Source organism: Syngnathus typhle, linkage group LG9 (assembly GCF_033458585.1).
Source record: "Syngnathus typhle isolate RoL2023-S1 ecotype Sweden linkage group LG9, RoL_Styp_1.0, whole genome shotgun sequence".
Classification (NCBI taxonomy): Eukaryota; Metazoa; Chordata; class Actinopteri; order Syngnathiformes; family Syngnathidae; genus Syngnathus; species Syngnathus typhle.
The window spans coordinates 7,856,086-7,878,695 of record NC_083746.1 but is presented as its reverse complement, the minus strand read 5'-3'; the positions used below and the strand labels follow the sequence as shown (position 1 = coordinate 7,878,695).

At 39.8% G+C, this 22,610-nt stretch overlaps 1 protein-coding gene and 1 long non-coding RNA gene across 5 annotated transcripts in view; one reads left to right on the top strand and one right to left on the bottom strand.

Moving 5' to 3' along the window:
• Nucleotides 1-22,610, bottom strand: part of LOC133159515 (partitioning defective 3 homolog B-like) — a 75,178-nt gene that overhangs the window by 36,756 nt on the left and 15,812 nt on the right. For all 4 annotated transcript variants that reach the window (XM_061286571.1, XM_061286572.1, XM_061286573.1 and 1 more), the window contains exons 7-18: nt 19,135-19,218; nt 18,917-19,042; nt 18,163-18,415; nt 17,950-18,058; nt 16,316-16,455; nt 16,122-16,250; nt 10,547-10,738; nt 10,244-10,402; nt 8,922-9,048; nt 6,869-6,971; nt 6,693-6,793; nt 5,525-5,569 (exon numbers count right to left, since the gene is read on the bottom strand). In XM_061286571.1, the coding sequence (XP_061142555.1) occupies nt 5,525-5,569; nt 6,693-6,793; nt 6,869-6,971; nt 8,922-9,048; nt 10,244-10,402; nt 10,547-10,738; nt 16,122-16,250; nt 16,316-16,455; nt 17,950-18,058; nt 18,163-18,415; nt 18,917-19,042; nt 19,135-19,218 (1,568 nt within the window). The remainder of the gene's footprint in view (nt 1-5,524; nt 5,570-6,692; nt 6,794-6,868; nt 6,972-8,921; nt 9,049-10,243; nt 10,403-10,546; nt 10,739-16,121; nt 16,251-16,315; nt 16,456-17,949; nt 18,059-18,162; nt 18,416-18,916; nt 19,043-19,134; nt 19,219-22,610) is intronic.
• LOC133159526 (uncharacterized) lies at nt 7,161-12,562 on the top strand. Its single transcript, XR_009715704.1, has 2 exons — nt 7,161-7,355; nt 10,250-12,562. It is a non-coding gene; the product is annotated as an uncharacterized LOC133159526 (long non-coding RNA).

Genomic DNA, 22,610 nt, shown 5'->3' with positions numbered 1-22,610 from the left:
TTGAGATGGTGATGGATGTGTTTGCTCGAGTCCAACGGGTTCGCTATCCATCATGACCGCATTGAGAGATATTACCAAGGGAGGAAGGGGAACCGCAGAAGGAATGATGAAACGCTACAGAACTGTAGTCGACTGCAAAGAAACGTAGCCAAAGAGATTGTAGGTGTAAGTTGGACCATCTGGAGAATGCAAAGGTGATGCCAAGCGTGTAACAGACTGGATTGCAAAGTTTTAACACGTTCATGTTCCCAAAAAACAGAACGACGAAAGAAAGAAAAATTGCATTTAATGCTGGGTGTTATTTTTTTTCCAGTGACCGGGCGGGAGTGTGAATATTCACCAAATAAAGAATTCCTTAATAAAATGGTTTATATTGTGATTTCTGGACAAAATGGAAGGGAGCAATAACATCAGGGAGGTAGAGCAGATTAAGTTTATTCTTGGGAACATGGTGATAGACAGCAAAAAGGGGAGGGGGGGGGGGTGAATGGAAAGTGGTGAGCTCGACTCGGCCTGTTGCCAGCTCCAAATACATTTGTACAGGTTAACATTACGCTCACACAAACACACAAGATGGCTGGAGATTGTCGATACGATGCCACTTTGATTCATGATGGCTAAACTCGAATCACTTAAGATAATGATTCCCTATACACATGACTGCTCCTGAGGTTTTTGTATGTGTGTATTTTCTTCTGAGATTAGAAGGCTGATGACGACGTGACTGCAGAATCAATTCTGGCCCACCCACTCGGGCGCAGACACACTCACACACACACACACATACACACAGAATGCATGCATGCATAATGTACATCGGCTGCTGGCAAGAGAGATGGACAGGGGCTGTGACTGGTGATGCTCCCATCCATAAACACACCACACATTATGTCCAGATGCCCATTATAATTATAATTTAACGCAGACAATGACCAGAAAATTAATCGGTAACAAAATACGACCATTTGCTGCTGCCTTGTCGAAAATACTCAATCAACGATTAACTTGTTGTTACTATATCATGACTTAACGACAATGTTATGAAGCAACGGTATTTTGCTGAACATAATCGCCGGACTGGAATTTCAGCTCAAATTTCTAAATGAAGTCTAGTTTGTGTCACGTTCTTATCAACAATTCTCGAGCTTTCAGTTGAAGATATCCTACACAAAAGCCCAAAGCGGTTTGTTATGTTGTCACTCAAACACACTTGCTCTCCAAACACAAAGTATTTGTTCCTAGCCGGATTTGTGTCATAAATGTAATTACTGCGGTCCAAATGTAAGATGATAGCATTAAGCCGCTTTTGGAGGGAGCGCGAGAAAGAAAGAAACAGTCAGAGAGAGAGAGAGAGAGATGACAGAACAAGTGATTAGTTGGAAAGGGTGAGAAAACGGTACTGGCAGAGGAACACAGACACTAAGACAAGAACAAAGAGCGAGAGGAATTTTAAGAGTAAAGAGGAGCATGACATCTTGAAAATAAAACACAATGAGATAGCTTGCCAAACTATCCCGAAGCTATTTTCTTGGCATCGAGGCAATAGGCTACTTCCAAAGTCAAAATTACGCTAAGGAGCAGCTCAACAATACAGAGCCAGCAGACCTGCCAACAATCCTCACTTGGAGAAAATCTAAATATGCCATAGAGTCTCTTAAAAAGAGATGTAGCTTGCTTCTAGACTTCTAAATCCACATTCAAATGCAAAATATACCTGGAACATGTTTTCCGGAGGTATCTAACAGTGAGCGAGTAAGAAATACAGTCGTGTCAACTTGCCACTTACCACTCGTCTGAGTAGGAGCTTTGGAACTTTAAACATACTCAACATATTTTGCTATTATTAGTTTTAAACCGGTCTCCACCCAACTGTTCCCTCTTCCTGTTCAGGCTGTTCCTGTATCGGTACAGCAGCAAAACAAACGAGTTGGGCCTGATTTGAAAGTCCTAACTGACAGTTGCGGCCACACCAAGGCGACCTGAGATGCAATGCAAGCTCCTTGAGACAAACGTCACATTGAACCATTTCAAAGAACCACTGAATCCCAAAACCCACGTTGGTTCTGATCCGGAGTTTACGGAGATAATCAAATTGACAATACTAAATGCAAGAGAACTTACCTAGCTAAGCTTGTACTTCTTTTAACTCCGGTCCGACTGTACCACTTAGTGATAAAACTTAAAAGTCATGGGCTCCTTTGAATCATCCATGCCTTAAGCGATAAAATATTATTAGAAGTGATATCAGGCTTGTTTAGATACTTATGATCCCTTTTATCAAGATGATCCTTGATCTGATAGCTCTAATTCCAAAACATGCATTATACATGACATCTTATCTCCTATAATTCACATCTTAAATCACAGCAAAAAATAAAAAGATTACAGTGCAATGAGCAGTTTGTTTCATTTGCCCTGGGTGAACAACTATTATTAGTCGCCGATGGCAAATCCTATTAAACACGGTTAAACGTATCCAAGAACCTCCTTAGGGTAAGTTAAGAAAAATATTCAAGAACATCCGTGTTGTGGCAAAAGTAGGGCTGAAATAGAGGATGATATTTCAATGATTGGCTGACCTCACTCCGTCCGAGAACCAAAGAAATGGAGAATCAAAAAATATATATACAGACGCAACACTTAGGGATGTTAAGGACTGCTGTCTTAAGTATACAAGCAATTCTCTTCCTTCGCCGACATAGCTGTTTATAAACCAAGTCATCTTCTGGCAAGTTCCTGACAAATGAGGACAGAAACAAATGGCCTCCCTCTCTTGTTGCCGTCCTCTTTCAAGCACCATGACATATACGATCCACCCGCATGTCATTGATAACCGAGTGGAAGCTGATAGAGACAAATGGGTTGGCCAGCAAAAAAAGGACAGTGCTGACCATCTACTGATTACTGCTCACTTTTATTGGCTTACTGGAGAAAACGGAGATGGGGGGTCAAGGAGCATTGGGTGTATATATAAAGCAGCAGCCAAGAAAGCTCTTGAACCCCGTGCGCCATATTGCTACGAGGGCGGAGCAAACGTTTACCGATGCAAACAGACAGTAGAAGAGACTGAGCTATTTGTACTGCGTGTCTAAGGACTGTTGAGAAGAGCTAATGTGCGGTGATATACACGTGTACACACCCACAGAGACTCTCTCTCACTCGCTCGCTCACTGACAAATCAATACATCAATCCATATAAGCCTAAGTAGGTGGCTTTGAGCTTGAATCCCAAGTAAAGTCAGCAACGACCAGCAAGACAAGGAAACAATGGACAAAAAGACAAATCTGTAAAAAAGGAGAAGAAGAAGAAGGCAACAGATAGCAATAAACAATCGCAGAGGCAGAAACGTCTCTGAAGACACTTCTTTTTTTTTTTTTGGCAGAGTCTTGGCAGTATGTGACTGTCATCAAAGTCAAAGTTGCACGAGGGAGAGATTCAGACAATGGTCTCCCTCAGCATCACGTACAAACACATTTTCAGGGAGCCGTTGTTCCTCCTAAGCCCCTCTGCCTGATTGTCAGCCTCTAAGCCGGAATGCTGTCGGCGAGAAAAAGACTGCGAGAGGGCAAGCGAGAGCACAAGAGTGAGGACATTAGCGGTGGATGGAGGAAGAAATAATTGGGGGAGAAGACGACATTAAACAGGAAAACCGAAAAGCTGACAAGTATTTTACTCCAAATAGAAATTCTCCAAAAAAGGTCATTAGAAAATGGATCGACTTGTACCGAGTGTTTTATTCTACCGTCTGGTAATACGTTCTGACACACATTTAAAATCTACTTTTGTGCATAAATGAATACATTTTTACACATATTCATGTGCTCATTACGCACACACGCAAAGCTGTGGGCTGTTTTTATTAACCGGGTAAAAGAAGAAACATAAGTAGAACCGCTTGCTTTTTTTTTTTTTTTTTTTTTGTCCGATCAGCAATATGCTTAGCAGACCGTTCCGTCCTATTTAAAGTGGCTACGGGAAAGAGACCAAGTGCAGTTGAAAAAGTTTTGCTCTAGAAAATATTAGTGCTGATTTTATGCTTTATCTCTCCGAAACGATTAGCGCAATCATTAGGATCATTGTAACGCAATAGCTCTCGTCGAGCGAGGGAATATGACGTGCATCAGTTGAGGCATTTCCCCGACCGTTGCCGTATTAAATTTCTATACTGTCTAATATTATGTGAGAGAGTTCACATGTAATATGAACTACCACTTATGTTACACCTTCATCTCTGAGTCTGCTTAATTACAATATAATGTGGAGTGGATTATGTGCCAATGTATGATGAAGAATTTCCATCATCATCAGGACGCCATATGGAAAGGATGATCATCAAATTTTGTGTTGCTTTTTGGGGTGTGGAGGTGGAAAATCGTGGCGGGAAGTTAAAGGAAAAAAAAACAGCATTCCCATAAATGACGGTTTCACGGCCGCTGATGTTTTTCCCAAGAGCTCACCCAATACTGCCCACTGTTTTATCAAATCTGTACTCCTCAAAAGTCCTGAAATGAGTTGGGACATAAATGCGACTGAACCGAGTTTGGTGTGGACAATAATTGCGATAATCTACTTATATATACTATACTGCATCCGGAACGCATTGTCCTTCCCAAACTCGAGCATATAAAATATGCATCAGGATGAAAGAAGCAGGTCCAAACCAATTCTGGGAAAGGGTTCGAAAAGAAACATGTTTTGCCCTCAATTATTCCAGCGGTTAGAAGTAATTTCTCTTTTATTAGCGTTTCATTTCTAGAAAGCACATGTTGCATTCTGGCCATGATTTTGCCGTAATGCACATTATGCCTGTGTGCTAGCTCCCATTTTTTAAATGGTTATGGACATTTTAAATGAAACGTAATGACAACTTAAAAGCTGAGAAAAAAATTTGAATGTGGAAAACGTTTAAAAGGTATTTTCCAGAAAAGCTGACGTACTTGAAGTCACAGTAAATGACTGACTTTGTAGTGAGATCAATTAAATTCCTTGTCTTCACTAGTAAACGCTGACTCACTATTTTATTTACAGTGATGCCTAATATGATATGGGAGTTGGGAGTTTTAAGATAAGAGCCATCTTTCGATTCTTTTGTTTTGACTTGTGAGCCAAAATTTGAGATATGAGCACTGTATGATGGCAGTGATGGGATTATACTGCCCCAGGGTGGCCCGGGTGTGCACGCCAGAAGCAGCGGCGCATGTCCATAGAGTTGAACCAAAAATGTCAAAAGGTTTCTTTTATACATTTCTTTATATTATATATTTTTATATAAAATTTCTTTATAATATTCACTTATTATTATTTTATCAACAATTATTCTTCTTAAAAATTGTTTTGAAGGCTGGAACAGATGAAAGGCATTTCCATTCAATTCAATGCAGAGACAATGATTTGAGAAAAGGATTGTTTTTAGTTTTCAAGTTTCAAGTTTGTGCCTGGAATCTGTTCACAGTGCAGGAAGGTCATTTAAACTATGAGCGGGAAAAAAATCATTTAGTCGTCATTTGGAGAAGGTTTCCTCACCTGCAGTGTTTTCAACCTGGGATCCTTCATGGCTCACATCTGTACCTGAAACAAACAAAAAATTATCAATAATCCTGAAACACATACAATCCACACCAACCCACATTTCACATTGGGCTCTACTTGATCTTCAAAATTTCCACTCATCATGACGAAATTTCCAAATGTGCCAAAGTCCCTCTTCTCAACCCCACCGCCAAACTTGTCATCGGGACCATCTGATCTTCATCCCGGAATGTTTAGTCAGCATCAGAGCTCGCAACCAAGTCATCTCATTCATCACTAGCACTCACTTTTCTCTTTGAACATATCAGTCGGGGCTTTCATCTCTAAGACGTCACTTCACTTTCGCCTCTTTCCATCATCCCCCTCGCTATTCAGTCATGTTGTTTCTTCACCACTCAAACTGAACCAGCTGTGTTGGCCTTTTTTTCCTCTGTTGGACACCACAGCTTTCATAATTGTCCCTAGTCAAGCTTTGGGTTACTTTTCCCCTATTTTAAAAAAGGCACTTTTGAGCTATTCTTTGCCCTCTGTGGTGAAGAAATGAAAAGGAAAAAAGAAAAGATGAAAAGCCAACACCAACCGGCGGGTAGCTCTCTGCCAAATACACACAAGACCACAAAAACCAAACAGTAAATGGCTGTGCGCTGCAAATATTTTCCTAATCAAAAGCAAGCGTAAAACGTAATTCTAGCACTGTGCATTGGTGAATACGTCTGACCACATCAGTTTGTGGCTAATTTTTACGACGGCTTCTGCAGCCCTAGACTTTTGGCAAGTCACCGTGCGTCTACTTTGGTTTCGCGCAGATAAAGTGTAAATATGCATACGGGTGCAGTTGAGATGTCTCATTTCATTTCCAAAGATTGCTTGAAGCTAATATAATGAGCTTATTATTTTCATTGAAATGCACTGAATGGTGGCATAGTTATATCCATGTCTGCAAAACACAAACGAATTTGCAGAGATATGAATTTTCATCCATGTTATGACGCAGTTGTGTGATGCATTTGCATTTCAGTTGTTTCATGCATTGTATGAATATATTAGAAATGGATCTAAACAGTTAAAAAAAAGTCGTATAATCGTATTAAATTGAAATTGCTAATTCAACCCCAGGAGTGACTGAAAATGCATGAAAAGTTAAATATAAAAAGATGCCCACCAGTGTGTGTCTGGTTTGGAGCGGTGCCCAAGTCAACGCTCTTGGAGGCCTTCACATGCTGGAACTGCTGCTGGGCGTCATACTGGGACGGAGACATTTTCCTGGTACCAGAATCACCAACATGTTCATTTAAACTCTTAGAATATTTTTTAAAACTACAAAATGTCTCAACTCACCTTTCGTGTAGGTAGGAGAACGGTTGAGCAGAGCTTCGTGCATCAGTACCATGTCTATTCTGATCTGCCTCGTCATCAATGTGAGAATAACTTGCATATGACCCTGAAAAATATACAGTGCTAATGTCCAGAGCCCTTTTTTTGTCCATACATTACATTGCAGACTAATTGGCTTATTGTATTGGCCGTAATTATAATAACACAATCACTTTTATTTTATTGCATGTTTTGAGTTGCGAGGGCTTACACAACCACAACAAACCTTTCATTAAATCTAAATCATACCAAAAGAATGTTTTTTTTGTCTGCACACAGGATCCCTGGAGAACCTCCTGAGTGAATTAGCAGTTCTTTGCTCAATTCTCAGCGAGGTTGTTTCTCTGAGATCCTAATTGTCCCAAATGTTCCTTTTAGAAATAACAAAGGCTCTCCTCTTTGGAACACGGAGTGCCATAGATTTACAACACGATGCTGGATTCTAGATAAGGTAAGCCATTTTAAACTAAAAAGTAAAAATGTTTCCATAAAGAATAATTACATGTATGCCAACGTTTGATAAAATACTTTCCATGTAACTTTGGCTGTCATGTTACAATGTAATATTTTTTTTGTTACTGCGCCTTTCAGATCTCCCATTAATCATCACATCTTCCACTCCATTTTCCATTTTTCCCCGTCAAAGTTAGTCGTTTCTCGTCACTGCCAGCACCTTAATCGGCTCCACTGTCAAAAACACATTCTTCTTTCACCTCGTGCGCACACACACAAATCTGTTCTCACTGCCTCCCACTCTTTGATGTGAAAAAGGCATTTTTTCTGTTAAAAGATAAATCATCCCGTAGCAGGAGCAGATGCCCATTTTTTTTTTTTTCTGTGCGTCCGACCTTCTGTATTTGGAACCTTCTCTCCTTTTCGCTTTCGTAGCTCCCGCGTCATTCACACGGTGACACTTAGCTCGAAATATACACACTTGAAAAATGTCCTCACTATTATGTACATGTGAATGACACTGTAGATGAGGTGAATTTGAAGAGCAAGGTCAGACATGTTTACCACATCCAGCGTAAACACACAAAACACACACAGATAACACAGTTTGATTCCGGCTAACAATCGGAGCACGAGCGTGCTTACTCGAACGCTCGCACATCTGCAAACTCCAGAGACACAGATTAAAAAAATAAATAAAAATAGCCTCGCACACAGTATGTTTGTGCAAACTCATGCGCGCTCATATACTAAACAGATTAGGTGAAGAAGGTCAACATTGCCTCAACTAAAACACAGGAGAAGCTTGACAAACACGAGAGGAAGGATAAACAGCAAGGTAAAAAGAGTGAGGGAGAAATAAAAAGGAAAAAGGGTGTCATCGTTAATTAAAATTGTCTAGTGGATGACAGTAGCTGTCCCAGTTGTTTTTAGTTCATGCGTAAAACATTAATTAGTTTGATTTTGATTATTAACTCAGTGCCTCTGTTTGACTGAAGTTATTGGAAAACGAAATGCCAGCTGTTTCAACAACACAAAATGATTTTCTCAAACTAAATAACTTTGCTCAGGCAGAACTTTTGCCTGAATTGCTCTACCTTAAAGGGCCAAAATCTAAAATTGAGTTGAGGAGAAATTTGTTGCGATCAAGTTTTTATTTAATTTAGAAATAAAAAGTCATTTAAGGTGTATCTGGTCTGATTACGCTATCATCAAAATGTAATTGAATATTTTGACCCTGACACAAGAAGTAATTTATGAGACAGCATATTTGAAGAAAAAGTACAAGGTGGTTGGAAAATGTTTTTTCTGTTATATCCATAAAAAGCCAATCAGGTTAATAAATCAACTTTGTAGCCATTTTAGCTAGCTTGACAAACAGCCCGCGTGTCACGCCAAAGCCATTAGAAGAATGGAAAAATCTATTGCATCCATAAAAGCCTCCTCTTGTCATTACTTCTTCTTTTCTTATTGAAATGTCGGCCATAAAGCAATGCTACAATAATTCAGAACGGTTTGAAAGGACTGGTAATTTGTTTTTTTAATTTACTGTACGATTACTCACCATCAGATGTGTGGAGTGCGCTGTTGACGTGATAGTTAATCGGGTAAACCGATCCTGTTTGATTCATCAATTGAGACGGGATCGGGGAGTTGTCAAGTGAGCGACTGGATGACAGACCATGTTGATCCTGAAAAATGACACATTCAGAATTGTGACCTCAACAACAATTTTACAGTCTATTGTTCATTATTCTGAGAAAAAAAAATATCAGAACGAGCCTGCGTAATAAAAGTTGGGAAAGTCATATCAATGACAGCTGTTATAACTGCACTTGCGTAGACAGTTCGGTCTCTTTAAGATACTGAGAAAAACAAATCAGGCATTTCAATGTTGTAATATATTTCTGTCTTTTTCATGAGAGTTCTTTGGGAATTAAATTAGCATATATTCATAGTTTGTCTGGTAAGCAGAAACGGTGTATTAATTAACATATATGCATATGCATGGGGTTTTCTGTCTCTCAAGAAAGACCTCAAACAAACTCCCAAAAATTTCTTTTCTTCCCTGAACACATCAATATTGTCTGGCAGCACGATGAATATTTTGCAAAAGAAAGCCACACGCTCTGCGACAAATCCATCGCACGAGTGGACACCGCTGTGTTCTTTCATATTTTAGTGGTTTATACGTTTTATTGTTTCGACAGGCGGATCGCCGCAGTTTCTTATCTACACTCACAAATCAGATCGGAACATTGTCATGCTAATGTCTTATAGCTTTTAGTACGCGCAGCCAATATTTCTTATAATATCTGTGACTAAAGGGCTGAGGAACGCTTATTTTCAACCAACAGTACAAACAGTGAAATGTCTGAAGCGGTGATTTTTTTTACTGAACATCCATGATCTGTACTTCCGCTCCACTACCAGCAGCCAATGCAAAATGAGAAAAAAAAAAAGCCATTTACATTCGAGTCAAGCTCAGTGTGGCACAAGGCCCTTGATAGATTCTACGGAGCGATGCAAAGTGGATCTGCTGAATAGCAGCCAGGATGAAAAGAACCTTTTTTACTGATAGAGAAAAGAGATACAGCTGAGAGATGAACACCAAGTCACAAAAGCGCAAGGACAAAACCGGTGCAAATGCTCTTTTGCAGTTAGCTGGTAAGAGCAGAAAAAAAGAGCGGGGAGACTTGTGTCAAGTATAAATGGAGCTAAAAGTGCTGAAAAGTCACTGTAGAAAGAGGCAAAGTCAATAGTCTGTGAAAAAGAAGTCTCCTTTATTCCACGGGGAGCCAAAGAAAGGCTACAGGAAACAGTCTTCTGGAAAAAAATATTAAAATTAAAGATTGCCAAAGTTGACTTGCATCTCTGTTTGTGTACCTTCAGTGCTCTCATCACCACAAGCTGAATGGTCCCTCTGACATTTCCCTCATGCGACATAGAGCGGCGAAGTGTCTCCATGGCCAGATGATTGGAGCGTCCGAGCAGAGATTCTCCGTTCACGGCGACCAGCTGATCATTGATGTGCAGACGTCCATCCTGTACCACAAACTCATGTTCAATCGATTGCCCTTCAAAAATGGGCCAAGTAGCACATTTTACCATGGGAAAATAAAGGTAATGCTGCTTTCATTTAGGGTCACTGGAAATTTGAGGGACCTTTTAGCACTGTAGGTCGCTCACCTTGTAAGCAGCTCCTCCATGTATGACAGATTTGATGAAAATTCCCAAGTCCTCTCCTGTCTCCCTTGATTTATTTCCTTTGAGGCTGATACCCAAACCTGCGGAGCCAGAGTCATTGAGGGGCACCTCGAACATGAGCTGCTCCTTTCCATTCTCCAAAATTAAGCCATGGTCGCGAGGCCCCTCATCTTTCTGAAGCAGAAGAGAAAACAAGGAATGGCGAATTGAATCGTTTTTCAATTTACCATTAAGATAACGAATAATGATTTAATTTGTAAAAGTCACCGCGCCCGAGGAAAAACAACCAATCGGGAACAGAAGGTGGAGAGTTATGAATGTAAAATGTAGTTTCAGTTGTTCCTTCTTATTTTTCTTTTTAACAAAAATATTTTTTTTCAATTTAAGTGATAAGTTATTTCCTTATGTTAGTGTGGGGTGTGGCTTTGATCGGGGACTGAGGATTTTAAGCCACGCAAACTTCCCCCTTAAACAAATGTGAACCTGTCACTTACAGGAAAAACATTTTCCTCCCGGTCGCCTGTTTGCTTTTCATCAACAAGGTTCCCCTAAAGCTACAACTGAGCGCGTATGCTAATCATTTTGTAAAGCCCGGCAAAGCAGAGCAGAACATTCATCATCAAAGCATTGTACAGTAAGCACATGTTCCCAAGCAACGGAACCATTCCCATTTGCAAGTCGCCTGCGGCTACAACCAGTACAGGGATAATCTGTCAGTCCTCTGCCTCAGGTGAACCCAGACATAATAGGCATCCATCATGATCCATGTAGCAATTGCAAATGGAATGCATGATGACAGCTAAAAGGTTCAACAAGATGCTAGATGGACCGGTTTCCAGGGCTACAAGGCTCACGGGTTGTACGCGGCCTTAGAAATAGAGCTGGGGCATGAGCATCTTCTATGAAGCAGCCGAGAATAAGACCAACAAATTTAACATGCTTCTTATCAGCAAAGTAGGAGCTCTCACTAAATAAAGAGACGAGAGCTTACTTCTACCACAACAGCATGCAGTTAACCGGGTATATTGTCACAGCTCAAATATGTGGCGCTATCAAGGCCTCAGAAAGTAGACAAAGTATTGTGCTGGTGCTCAAGAAAGTAGTATTTAATTTTCAGCAGGGCTGGTTTTCAGGCATTCAACAAACATGCCCAAAAAGATAACTCATAATTTTTATGCCTTATTTTATAAGCTGGCCGATATCTTTTAATCAATCAAATTTGGGAGGTTTGTCAGCACCTTTTTCTCTGTAGTGTGTCAAATTTACAAGACATTTCAGGTTGAATGAACTCTAATAAATTGTAATATTCCTTTTGTATGGATATACAGTGCAGGGATTACTAGAATGTTCCTTCCTGCACAGTGTCCTGATCAGACTGACAGTCAGTGTCTAGACAGGATAGGAGGCAACACAAGCCCAGACAGAAAAGATAAACACCAGGAAGAACTACTGACAGATAATGGAACATTTTTAGACCTCTCGAGCATTTCTGCTACTCCTACTACAGTATTTTATTCCCACATCCTTAATTACGATACAATCCCAATTCTTTATCATGTTGCAGAAATAACAAACAATTCTGGAAGAATGACCGATTTGGTTACGGAACTTAAACCAAAAGATCTCAGCAGCAGTTGAGACTTCCCATGGGCCGTGAGATGTTCATAGAATCTGACGAAAGTATTCAAATCATATCATATTGTTTATTGAGCTGATTAATTCCACCTTCTTGTTGAACAATGCATAAACTCCAGTGACTTCTCCAGTGGGTTTTAAGAGAAAAACAGACAGAGGCAAAACTACTAATCAGCGGGTTTGTGTGTGAAATTAATATAATAGATCATAACATTTTTATTGCATGATACAACTATTGCAATAAGTCCATATCGATATAATCCATGATGGTGTTATATACGGTATGTCTCATGGCAATTGTTCTTTAATCATGACTGTGTATGATGGCACAAATGGAAAACACAAATAAGAAAAAGTACTTTATGCCGATGCGATTTTCTGTGGGCTGTAATAGGTACTCTATCAAATGCATCTCATTATAGAAAAAGATGTTTGCAAATGAACCTCCCCATGCCGGTCGTTTAACATTTAAATGGTTTACCGTGATGACGGATCAACTGGATTATGTACCATTAACAGGTCTCTTGTCTATTGGTGTGCTTGTGATTTATTAAACTAAGCATGACCGACTCGCACGCACAAATCATTTAGATGAGGCAAAGGCGGAAATACGGAGAGAAAATGTGGAAAAAGACGGGTAGTACAAGAGGAAATTTGCATTTTATCGTTTATTTAGTTTAGTTTAGCCACAGCACTTTATGGCCACTGGTCTTATTGCATATCTTCTTGAGACATTATGAATCCTGGATGATAATAGTTGCTCTCACAATCAGTAACACTGTCTTTCAAGGCGTCGGGCTCATGACTTTGGTAAATAACTTTCCCATTTGTGCCTACTCAACTTAAAGCCCTCGCTGTCAAATCACTCATCGCACTTCTCCAACGATTACCTGAATGCCAAAGGGTAAAGGCTCCAACGAGAAGTTTAATGGTGGGAAGTCAAAAAGTTTTTCTGCCTTGAGGGGAAACCAGCAGATAGTCCAAGAAAGGAAGATGAAATAATTTATTATTTTAGTTGTCCTTTGAGATGCATCACGTTCTCATGTCTTCTTAGCTTTTCTTGTTCATGATTTTTGTGTGGAGCTCCATGTGTTAGTCCATGTGCTTCGTGTTAGCTGTACATGTTTTTAAATCTAATCCCCACCCACTGGAGCATTTGGATGGATGTTCAGATCTGCTCAGCACAAGAGCGCATCATCCCACTCAAGTCCGTGATAAGATGTCAGAAGAAGCTGCGCTGCTTCTCTTCAACTCGGACACCAAAGACAAAGACTTCAGAAGATTCGGGACAAAGTTGAATAAACTATCAACAGGGACATTTTCATTCCGGCACCAGCTCTATTTTCGCACGTGTTGCCACCTATTTCCTGTAGAAACAAGCGACAAAGAAGGGATACTATGTGGCAGAGACTCCCCACGCTTCGCTTTCTTACAAGCGTTAACTATTTTTGATATTTCACATGTATTATTATAAAACAGGATGCATATGTAATGTATATTTGGTATTGTTTTGGCTTGGCGCTTCATGCTTAGAATATCTTTTTATTTCTATTTAGTGGAAGCTAATGTGCATTTAATTCAAAATCTCTACAATGCCGTCTACAATCAATACGCTAATCGAAAAAGAAAACAGGTAAACATGAAAAAACAAAGAGAAGAGACATTCTTAGATGACCTCCCTTGAGAGGATGGCAAATCCTACAGAGACACAAAGCTGCCTTGGAGTCAGTGTGTTGGTGTGTACGTGTGCACGCCCAGGTCTCTGTGGGCATAACAGATGGGGAAATGTATAAGGACAGTGGCATGAGGTCACAACGGCGACATTACCAGTGAAAAGTGACACACAAACACGGTGTCCGGTATGAGAAAGCAGAATGGAGCTTCTCAATATTGTTTTAATACATAGAGGATATTCTTTAGGGTCCATCTGGTGTAATCAATATAGTTGGAGCTGATCACTCTTAGTGATTTTTTTTTTTCTCAAAGTTGGTAGCCATCTTGAATGGTGAATTCTTTTTTTATTTTTAATGTATTAATTGTAATGCAGAACCGGTAGCTAGGTATACAATGTGTGTGTTTCTACTGTACCTACTGTGCATTTTGTTCATTAACATGATTATATGCTTAGGTAGAGGTGACTTGGTGCCAGAGTGTGTTTTACTGTCGAACTATAATAATGTGTTTGTACTACACTGAGCACAGATGTTAACAAACAACACCAGATGGTGGTCTGAAGTGAAACATCGGCAGTGGGGGGTAGATCGACAAGATGGATCCATTATTTCATCTTGGTTCTTCTGGCTCAATATCCCATACACAACCAACCTGCCATGAAATAGCAATCCCGATTAACTCGTTCACTGCTGGATGTTTACAAAGCGGAGTTTCTCGTATTTTTTAGTCTCCCGCCGTTTTTGAGCACTTTAACAGATCTTTCTTTCAAAGCCCATATAACATTGTGTTATGTGATTATATGCAATGAATCTAGCAATCTTTTATCTGGGAAAAAAAAAGCACTGCTGTTTCTATCGCTTTTCGGTTTTTGGTGGAAAAGTAAAACTTTCTTTGTGTGTGTGTGTGAAAAAATCAGAACAGTGAATGTGATTCTAAATATATTTGAATTTGTGACAACTTAAACTTAAAAAAAAAAAAAGCAAGACTAATTTGGAGGCATATTTAATGCTATACAACTAAAGTTCTTTCCCTCATCATCAACGCAACAACAACTCTCAACTTTGAGAATGTGCCTCCAAACTTTAAACTAGAACATTGCTACAAAACATACAGACGTGGTCTATTTTTGTGTGCCGGTAGTCTCATTGCTTGGCCAGAGCCCCAACCAATCTAGTCAAGCATAATGGTTACATTCTCTATTCCTTGCCCTGTTTGTCTGCAGTATAGATTGTACACAGTCACTAAATAATCATGTCCAAATCACGCACACACACGCATTGCTACTTTATTGACATATTCAAGCTGAGCTAAGCTATTCTATGAGAAATTGCAGTTCAACCGTATAATTAATCAGTTCTCACGATTAACTGTAATGGAGAGTCAATCCATCCATTTTTCACATTCTTCAATTCCGAGCCGTGGAGCCGGAACCTCATCGATTTGTCTTTTTTCTGTCCAATTCAAGTAATCACCGCATTCCATTTTTCCGAGATAACATTTGCATTCTCATTTGTAGAAACTAAACTCGAGATTAGTTGAGTGCACCAGGTGCCAAATAAATACCTTCTCAGAAGAAACAAGAGCTGCTGAAATAATTGAACACCCAATGCCCCAGGAGCAAAAGGCTGTAACGGTACTTAAATGTGCAAAAAAAAAAAGAAAAGTCATCTCCCAACTGTCACATAAAGCGTAAATGGAATATTAATTAATTACTTTCTTACAAGTGAAAATTAACTTTGAAGTCGACTCATTAACTGAATGGCATTGCCCTCTCAGGACAACACAGAGCCAACTAAGCCAAGCTGAAAAATTCTATGCTAGGATCCATTATTGTTTTAATTTGTATGTATTGTCTGTTAACGCACAAATATTTTAATGAACCCCCGAGCGAAATATAAATTAAAAGTACTTTATTTGATGTCGGGTGTCACGGTAAAATATTTTCCAAGAAAAAGAATATGAAGAGACTGAAAATCAGAAAGAGAATAAATAAATGTGCATTTTATTAATTGGTAAATCACCAGTGATGAAGGAACAAATTTAACGTGAGGCTTTACAGTGTGCTCATTATGTGCCACACAATCACATGGCAACTTTTATGCCATCAAAAATTAGTCCTATACCGATGCCGCCATTGAGAAAAGGCTCAAAGTATCGAGCAATGGAAAGGGGATAATTGATATGACGATATTAAATTGATTGATTGGAAGTCATCCGGTCTCCAAATAAAGCATTAAGTGGACCTTACCATCTCGCGGGGCAGAAACATGTCCTCTTGTCGTAGAACCACAAGACACACACTCTCTCCGTGCCGCGTGCTACGCAGCATGCACACCAGTTCCTCCTGACCGACACCTGTTATGTCCACGCCGTTCACCTACAGCCAAAGGAGCCATGAAACATTATTATATAACCTGGCAGCACAACAGTGAATATTCCTACCTCTAATATGCGGTCCCCTGATTGCAAGCGTCCATCTTTGACAGCCGCCCCACGTGGCAGAATGTTTTTGACAAGAATAGGACCGGGCCCGTGAACTGACGAATCTCTGGTTACCACTGTAAATCCAAGACCCTCCGAACCTAAAAAACATTGTTGAACCCATGAACACATTTGTTATTGTCAGAAAATGCTATACAAAAAAAATCAATACAACATTGTAACTCTAATAACACATTAAGTTGCAGAAATGTCTTCTCTTCCATGACTGGGTCCCTTTTTTTTTTTTTTTTTTTTTACCTTAGTCTGTCATACTGCACACGTCGGTTTGATACGTGCACTTGTGAACTCAATTTGGGCTGACGAAGGTATGCTTGAAGAATTTTGAATCTTAACGAAATTTTCACTTAGCATATCTATCTATATCTATATCTATATCTATATATACAGATATAGATATATATATATATATATATAAAAATGCTACAAAACATCACAAAGAGCACCTGTTTGTATTGGACATTTTGAGAGTGGTAAACTTATTACTTTATGTGTAAGGCAATGAAATGAGTTGACGGGTTCACTGACTTTTTATAGCTTTGTTTTCACACATTTGCTAAAAAAAAGAAAAAAAAAATCTGTACCATTACGCACACGCATTGTTTCGCTGTAAACTTGACATGACAATAGCAACTAGCCAGTCTGGGGCACGTAACTAAGCAAGCTTGCTCCAACTTTTCCAAGTGTTAGGGAGTACGAAAATCACTTGCCATCGGCTGGAAGCAAACTAACGCCACACTGTGCTTTGTGCCCCTTTGCGCCGCACAAACGATAGAACTCGGTGTGTGTATTACTTTAAAACAGTGCCTGGTATCTGCAAAGAGTTCAGGTGTGGGGCACGATGGGGAGGGAGTTGAAGTATAGAACAGTAAAGCGGAAATGGGGTGTAAGTCAGTGGAAGAGTGAATGTTCTGGAAAGAGAAGTGAGGAAGATTAAAATACTAATCAGTGAAAAGCAGGCTCGCATGCGTGCACGCACGCACACCCACAATGTGTAGGGAAAGCACTCAAACATGAATGCCAGGACCCAATACACAGACTGCTTGTGTAGTTTATAGACCTCATTTAGTCCGGTCTCTTTAGCAGTGCCAAGTCAGCAGTTTGGTCCGCTATGAATTCATATCAGCAGAAATGAACAGATCAATAAAGACTTAATAGACCTTGAAGAGAACAAGTCAAGATGGAGAGAGAAAGGAGAGCTAGGAATGGGGAAAAAAGGGTGAGAGAGAAAGCAGCTACCCATTCTAAGATACTACGCGAGATGCTGTCAATAGTGTCATTATAGTCATATATTATAGATACTCAAAAATGTACTTTCTGGAAGTCTTGATTTGGGAAAAGACCATGGGTAGGGTTGGTCAAAAATAGATCATTAAAAAAAAAAATCTCAAGTAGGGGTCCTCAACAGACATTCCAAGGTTATAATATGCAGTGGCGGGGCAGAAGAAGCCACTCTCAGTTATTTATATTTCCCTTTTCATTGGCTTGTATTATATTTGGGGCTTGGAAGTGCATGAGACTTGATGGATGAAAACGATCTCAGATATGAAAGTAAATCTATGTGTGGCATGACTTACCTTTCTTAAGGTCAATTCTTAATCTCCGCCCTGCTTTCTTACTGGCCATCAGACTGGACAGGGCAGGGCTTTTATCAGAAAGAGAGCTCTCGCTTCCACCTTGGGATCTCTACGCAGACAGGAGAGAGGACAGTATTAAATAGTTGAATAAAAAGTCAAATCCTGCAGAGGACATGATAAGTTTAGCTTGGAGCGGAGGCGCTTGAGACTCACAGCGGCTTCCAGAGAGCCAGCATCTTCTGCCACTCTCACGATGGCGCTCTCAGGAGGCCTGAACACGGGTTTGGCTTTGACAGGCGGAGGCGGCTCTTTGGTTTTGGGAACTCGGGGACTGCTGTCAGGACCGGCATTGCTGCTAAACAGTTGACCTATCAGACTCTTCTCAAAGCGCTCTCTGTTGGATGAGGAAAGTACTTCCAAAGAGACCACCGGGGAGTGCATGGCTTGACGGAAAATTTCTTGGGCTCTAGGAAAGGGCAAACATAGAGAATCTTAAAAACACACACAATCATTAGATATTAATAAGGGCAAAAATACATTATGCAGGTGCATCTCAAAGAAATAAAATGAATTTCTTTTTACAGCAATGGAATGTAATCATTATAGCATATAATTTCTTGCAAATTCATGCAATTAGGTTACATCCCCATACAGCGCCATGTTAGCCCGCTTGCCTGCTACTTTGCCGGTGTAATAAACACTGACAAACATCAAGTCTCAAATGAGTCCTGAACAAATCTTCTGAACGGAATGAGCAGGAAAAAAACCCAATGTGTTCTCCATGGATTACTCCTCAGACATCTGCCAGCAGCGTCTTTTGTTTTGTTCTGTGATGTCGCTACATGTTAGATGAGCCCTCTGATAAGAAGGAGGTGACATTAGGAACATGAAAGTCTATCGAGCGAATAAGTTATGGCTAATTTTTTTTTTAACTTGGCCTGAAAAACAAAAGTACGTGTAAACTCACTGGCTAAAAGTCTTGTCCATGAGGTCGGTGTTGTTTATCTTGACGATGCACTCATCTTCCTGGAACAAACCTTCCTTACTGGAGCGACTTTCTTCCTCCACTCCACGGATATACAAACCGAGAGACCTGGGAGCAGAGTAACAAGTGTATTGTCGAACTATTTATGTACTTCAAAAAAGCTCTTCCGAGGTATTTAGGTTTGTGTGAACCGAACTCACCGTCCACTGAGAGATGAGCAGTAAGGAACCACGTGGATTCCCAAAGGACTGTCCCCTCCCAGGATCTCCACTGTGCGAGTTAGGCTACACAAATGAAAAAAATCTTCTCAATTTCTTGCAAAAATAATTCAACATACATCTAAGCATTTGAAATGCGATATGCAGGAAGAAAAGTATTTTATACAAACGTGAAAGAATGAATAATTCTATGCTGGACTGATACACCATTTTGACAAATAGAGGCATTGTTTTAGAGGATGTTGTGTGAAATTAATCCCGGAACACAACCCTTTGTGTTGAAAAAATGGGATTATTTTATTGAAAGTCATCCGCTTGTTGCGCGTGGATGCTAGCCAACAATTTTGGTTCTCCTTTATCGCTTCCTTGTTCGTCTTCTGTGAGTATGTTTTGAAGTTGGATTGTTCACATATGAAGCTAGTTTGTACTGCGTCTGTTTAAATTTGAGTGCTCGTTGAAGTCTTTTGTTTGATTCGTTTATCTATGAGAGCGCAGCCGATAATCCTTCCCCCAACACCCTCTGTGTATGTTTTAAGAAGTTTGTATCAAGTTAGTTTTGTGCTGTGTAGCTACAACCTCAATTATGACTCCAATGCCATCTGTTCTTTTTTGTCTCGCTCTCTCTTAACACCGTCCACTCGTGCAAAAGCCCCCAACGAACTATGCAGAAGGTACGGTGATAGACTTCAGAGAGGCGATTGTTGATCATGGCGGGTGGCAAAGGGCAAGCCATGAAAGGTACGCACGCGTTCTCATTATATCTCGTCTCTCCTCCACATTCAGTATCAACAAATCAGGCCGGTGCTGCCTGATCGTCATTAAAGAACGTGAAGGTGAAAGTAGAAGGTGGAGAAGTAAACGGATGTGGCCAGGGAGGGGAAATAAAATTAATCTTTAAGTCAGCATATACGGAAACCTTCGTAGCGACGACATAATAAAACGTGACCAATTTTAAACGAGAAATAAAATCCCAAAGCAAAACTTAATGTGTGTTTTTTCTCTTACAAGTTGATGAAGACTTCGAAATGACAAGGTCGAAAATATAAATAAAGATTAAATATAGTTTACCACATAGATAGATTTAGCAACAAAAGAGTTAATAACTTAATAAACTTGCCAACCATCCATTCTGAGAACTATATTGCCACTAAAATGAATAATAACGATGAGGGCAAAAATGACAGAAAAAAAACAGAAAGCAGAGGAAGGAAAATTGAAGCGAGTGCGCACTGTAAGTTGGATAAAGCGAAATGAAGGAAGCACGGAATTAATTAAAGCTAATGAATATTATTAATATGAACGAGGGGAAGAAGAAGAAAAACAACCTTCCTGCAACTCTGCTCTGATTTCTTAGGCACTCACCAAAACACAGAATCAAGTACTTGGCATTCAATTAAATTTCCTTTTTGATTTTTGACACACAAAAAAACTCAAGTGGCGTGAACTGTGAAAAAGATGGAAAAATTGGATGAGAAGAGAGAGGAAGAAGGACAATAGAGCCCCCCCACACACACACATGCACACATATAAACACACAGATGAAAAGAGCAGGTGTTCCCCTCCTGCCACTTCATTGATGCTTGATATGAAAGACTGACACACTGAGGAGAAATTACGCCAAAAGGAAGCGTATTACAAAACGAAGCATTTTCATCCTGTCATCTGTTTTCGAATGGACTGAATGAATCATTCACTCCTCTTGCACTCCCACATTTTCACAAGCGGACCTTCAAAGTGCATCGCACAAAACAGGAGTGGAGTGAATGCAAATTAGGAAAAAAATGTTAATGTTATGCAAGATGTTAATGTATGCAAATACAAAAATAAAGACAAAAAGAATGGAATAATTTAGATTTTGAATGAATACGCTGTATTTTTGTACCTTTTGTGATGGGTGTATCACTGGATTCCCAGGTGTTCGAAGCCATTTCAATGCATCTTTTGTCAAGTTTGCATGTTTGACAGCCTAATTGTTGGGTTATTTAGGATGACACCAAGGACACCACCCTTGAAAGGTCAACACGGGTGACAAAACTTTTTTATACGCCTCAATAAATAGCCAGCTAGCTGATTAGCTTAGCTCAACCCCATCAAACAGCTCTGGGTTGCACTTGAATGGATCTTGTGAGCCATCAACCATCACTCTGACCTCACAAATATTCTCCTGGATGAATCCACAAAAAGTCCAGATAGTTTACAAAAGGCCGGCCCGTTTCTTTCAAATGATGAATGGACGTGATAACATATCCAATCTGAGCAATCACTTCAAATTCAGTTTTTATAGGGCACTCCAGACCTTCACCTCCTGTTTTTCGAGAAACAGCTCGCAGGCAGAAATATATGTGGCACTACCAGAGCCATTCCCAAAAACAATTTGCAGTAAATCTCATCCACCAGGTGAAAATGACGTTTTTATTCAAATGTGATGTCATTCTCTTCTTGGTTCTGTGATTTAAATTATGATAAGCTATTAGTGTACTACTAGTAGATGATGCGCAAATATGCAAGCAAGCATTTTGGCAGCATATCAGTGATTTAAACACATAAACATTGATTTAAAGAACACTTTACTCTTCTAATATTTACAACCATACTCCTGGTCCATAGTTTCTGATATTTTGCAATTTCAAGGCTCGTTTCACCGACACGCGCAAAAACCACTAAATCACTTCTACATTACTTCATGCTGAGATTTGTCTTGTTTGAATGCAAGTAAGAGTGAAAATAAGCACAGCAATTTCTGAATAAAGCAAATGACCGCGTAGACATTTATAAATATATATTTAGTATAGCCAAATAATTAACAGCATCCTCGGTAGGATGGAGGGACGGATGGATGAACGGACAGGATCTTTTTATTAATACTTGCAAAGCAACCTTGCACGCTGGATTACTAATGAGAGCCACCCAATTTAATGTTTGTAGTAGAGAATACTGGATACTTCCCAAGGGTAATATCTGGCCGTGTGTGTGTGTGTGTGTGCGTGTGTGTGTGTGTGTGTGTGTGTGTGTGTGTGTGTGTGTGTGTGTGTGTGTGACCTTGTTTTGCTCTTTTGTAGTGGGCTAATGATGGAAAGGCTTTCTACTAACTGTTGTTTTTAAGGCCTTGATCTATATTAGATGATAAATGAAGATGGCTAAGTAGGACATAAAAACATAAACATGGCACACTGACAAATAGGCACACTTTTTACAACACATTAAAAGGCCATGTTGATGTCTTTGAGCTTTCGTCTAAAGTCAAACTTGGTTTTGATTTTCTGGGAGATTATTAAAGGTGGACTTTTTTTTACTGAGTATCATATCGGTGCAAGTGGTCATAAAGTTACCGTAATTTTCGGACTATAAATCGCACCGGAGTATAAATCGCCCCTCCACCCAAACTATGAAAAAAAAACACGACTTATAGTCCGAAAATTACGGTATTTTACTTGAAGGTGGAAGTCGCACTCATGCAA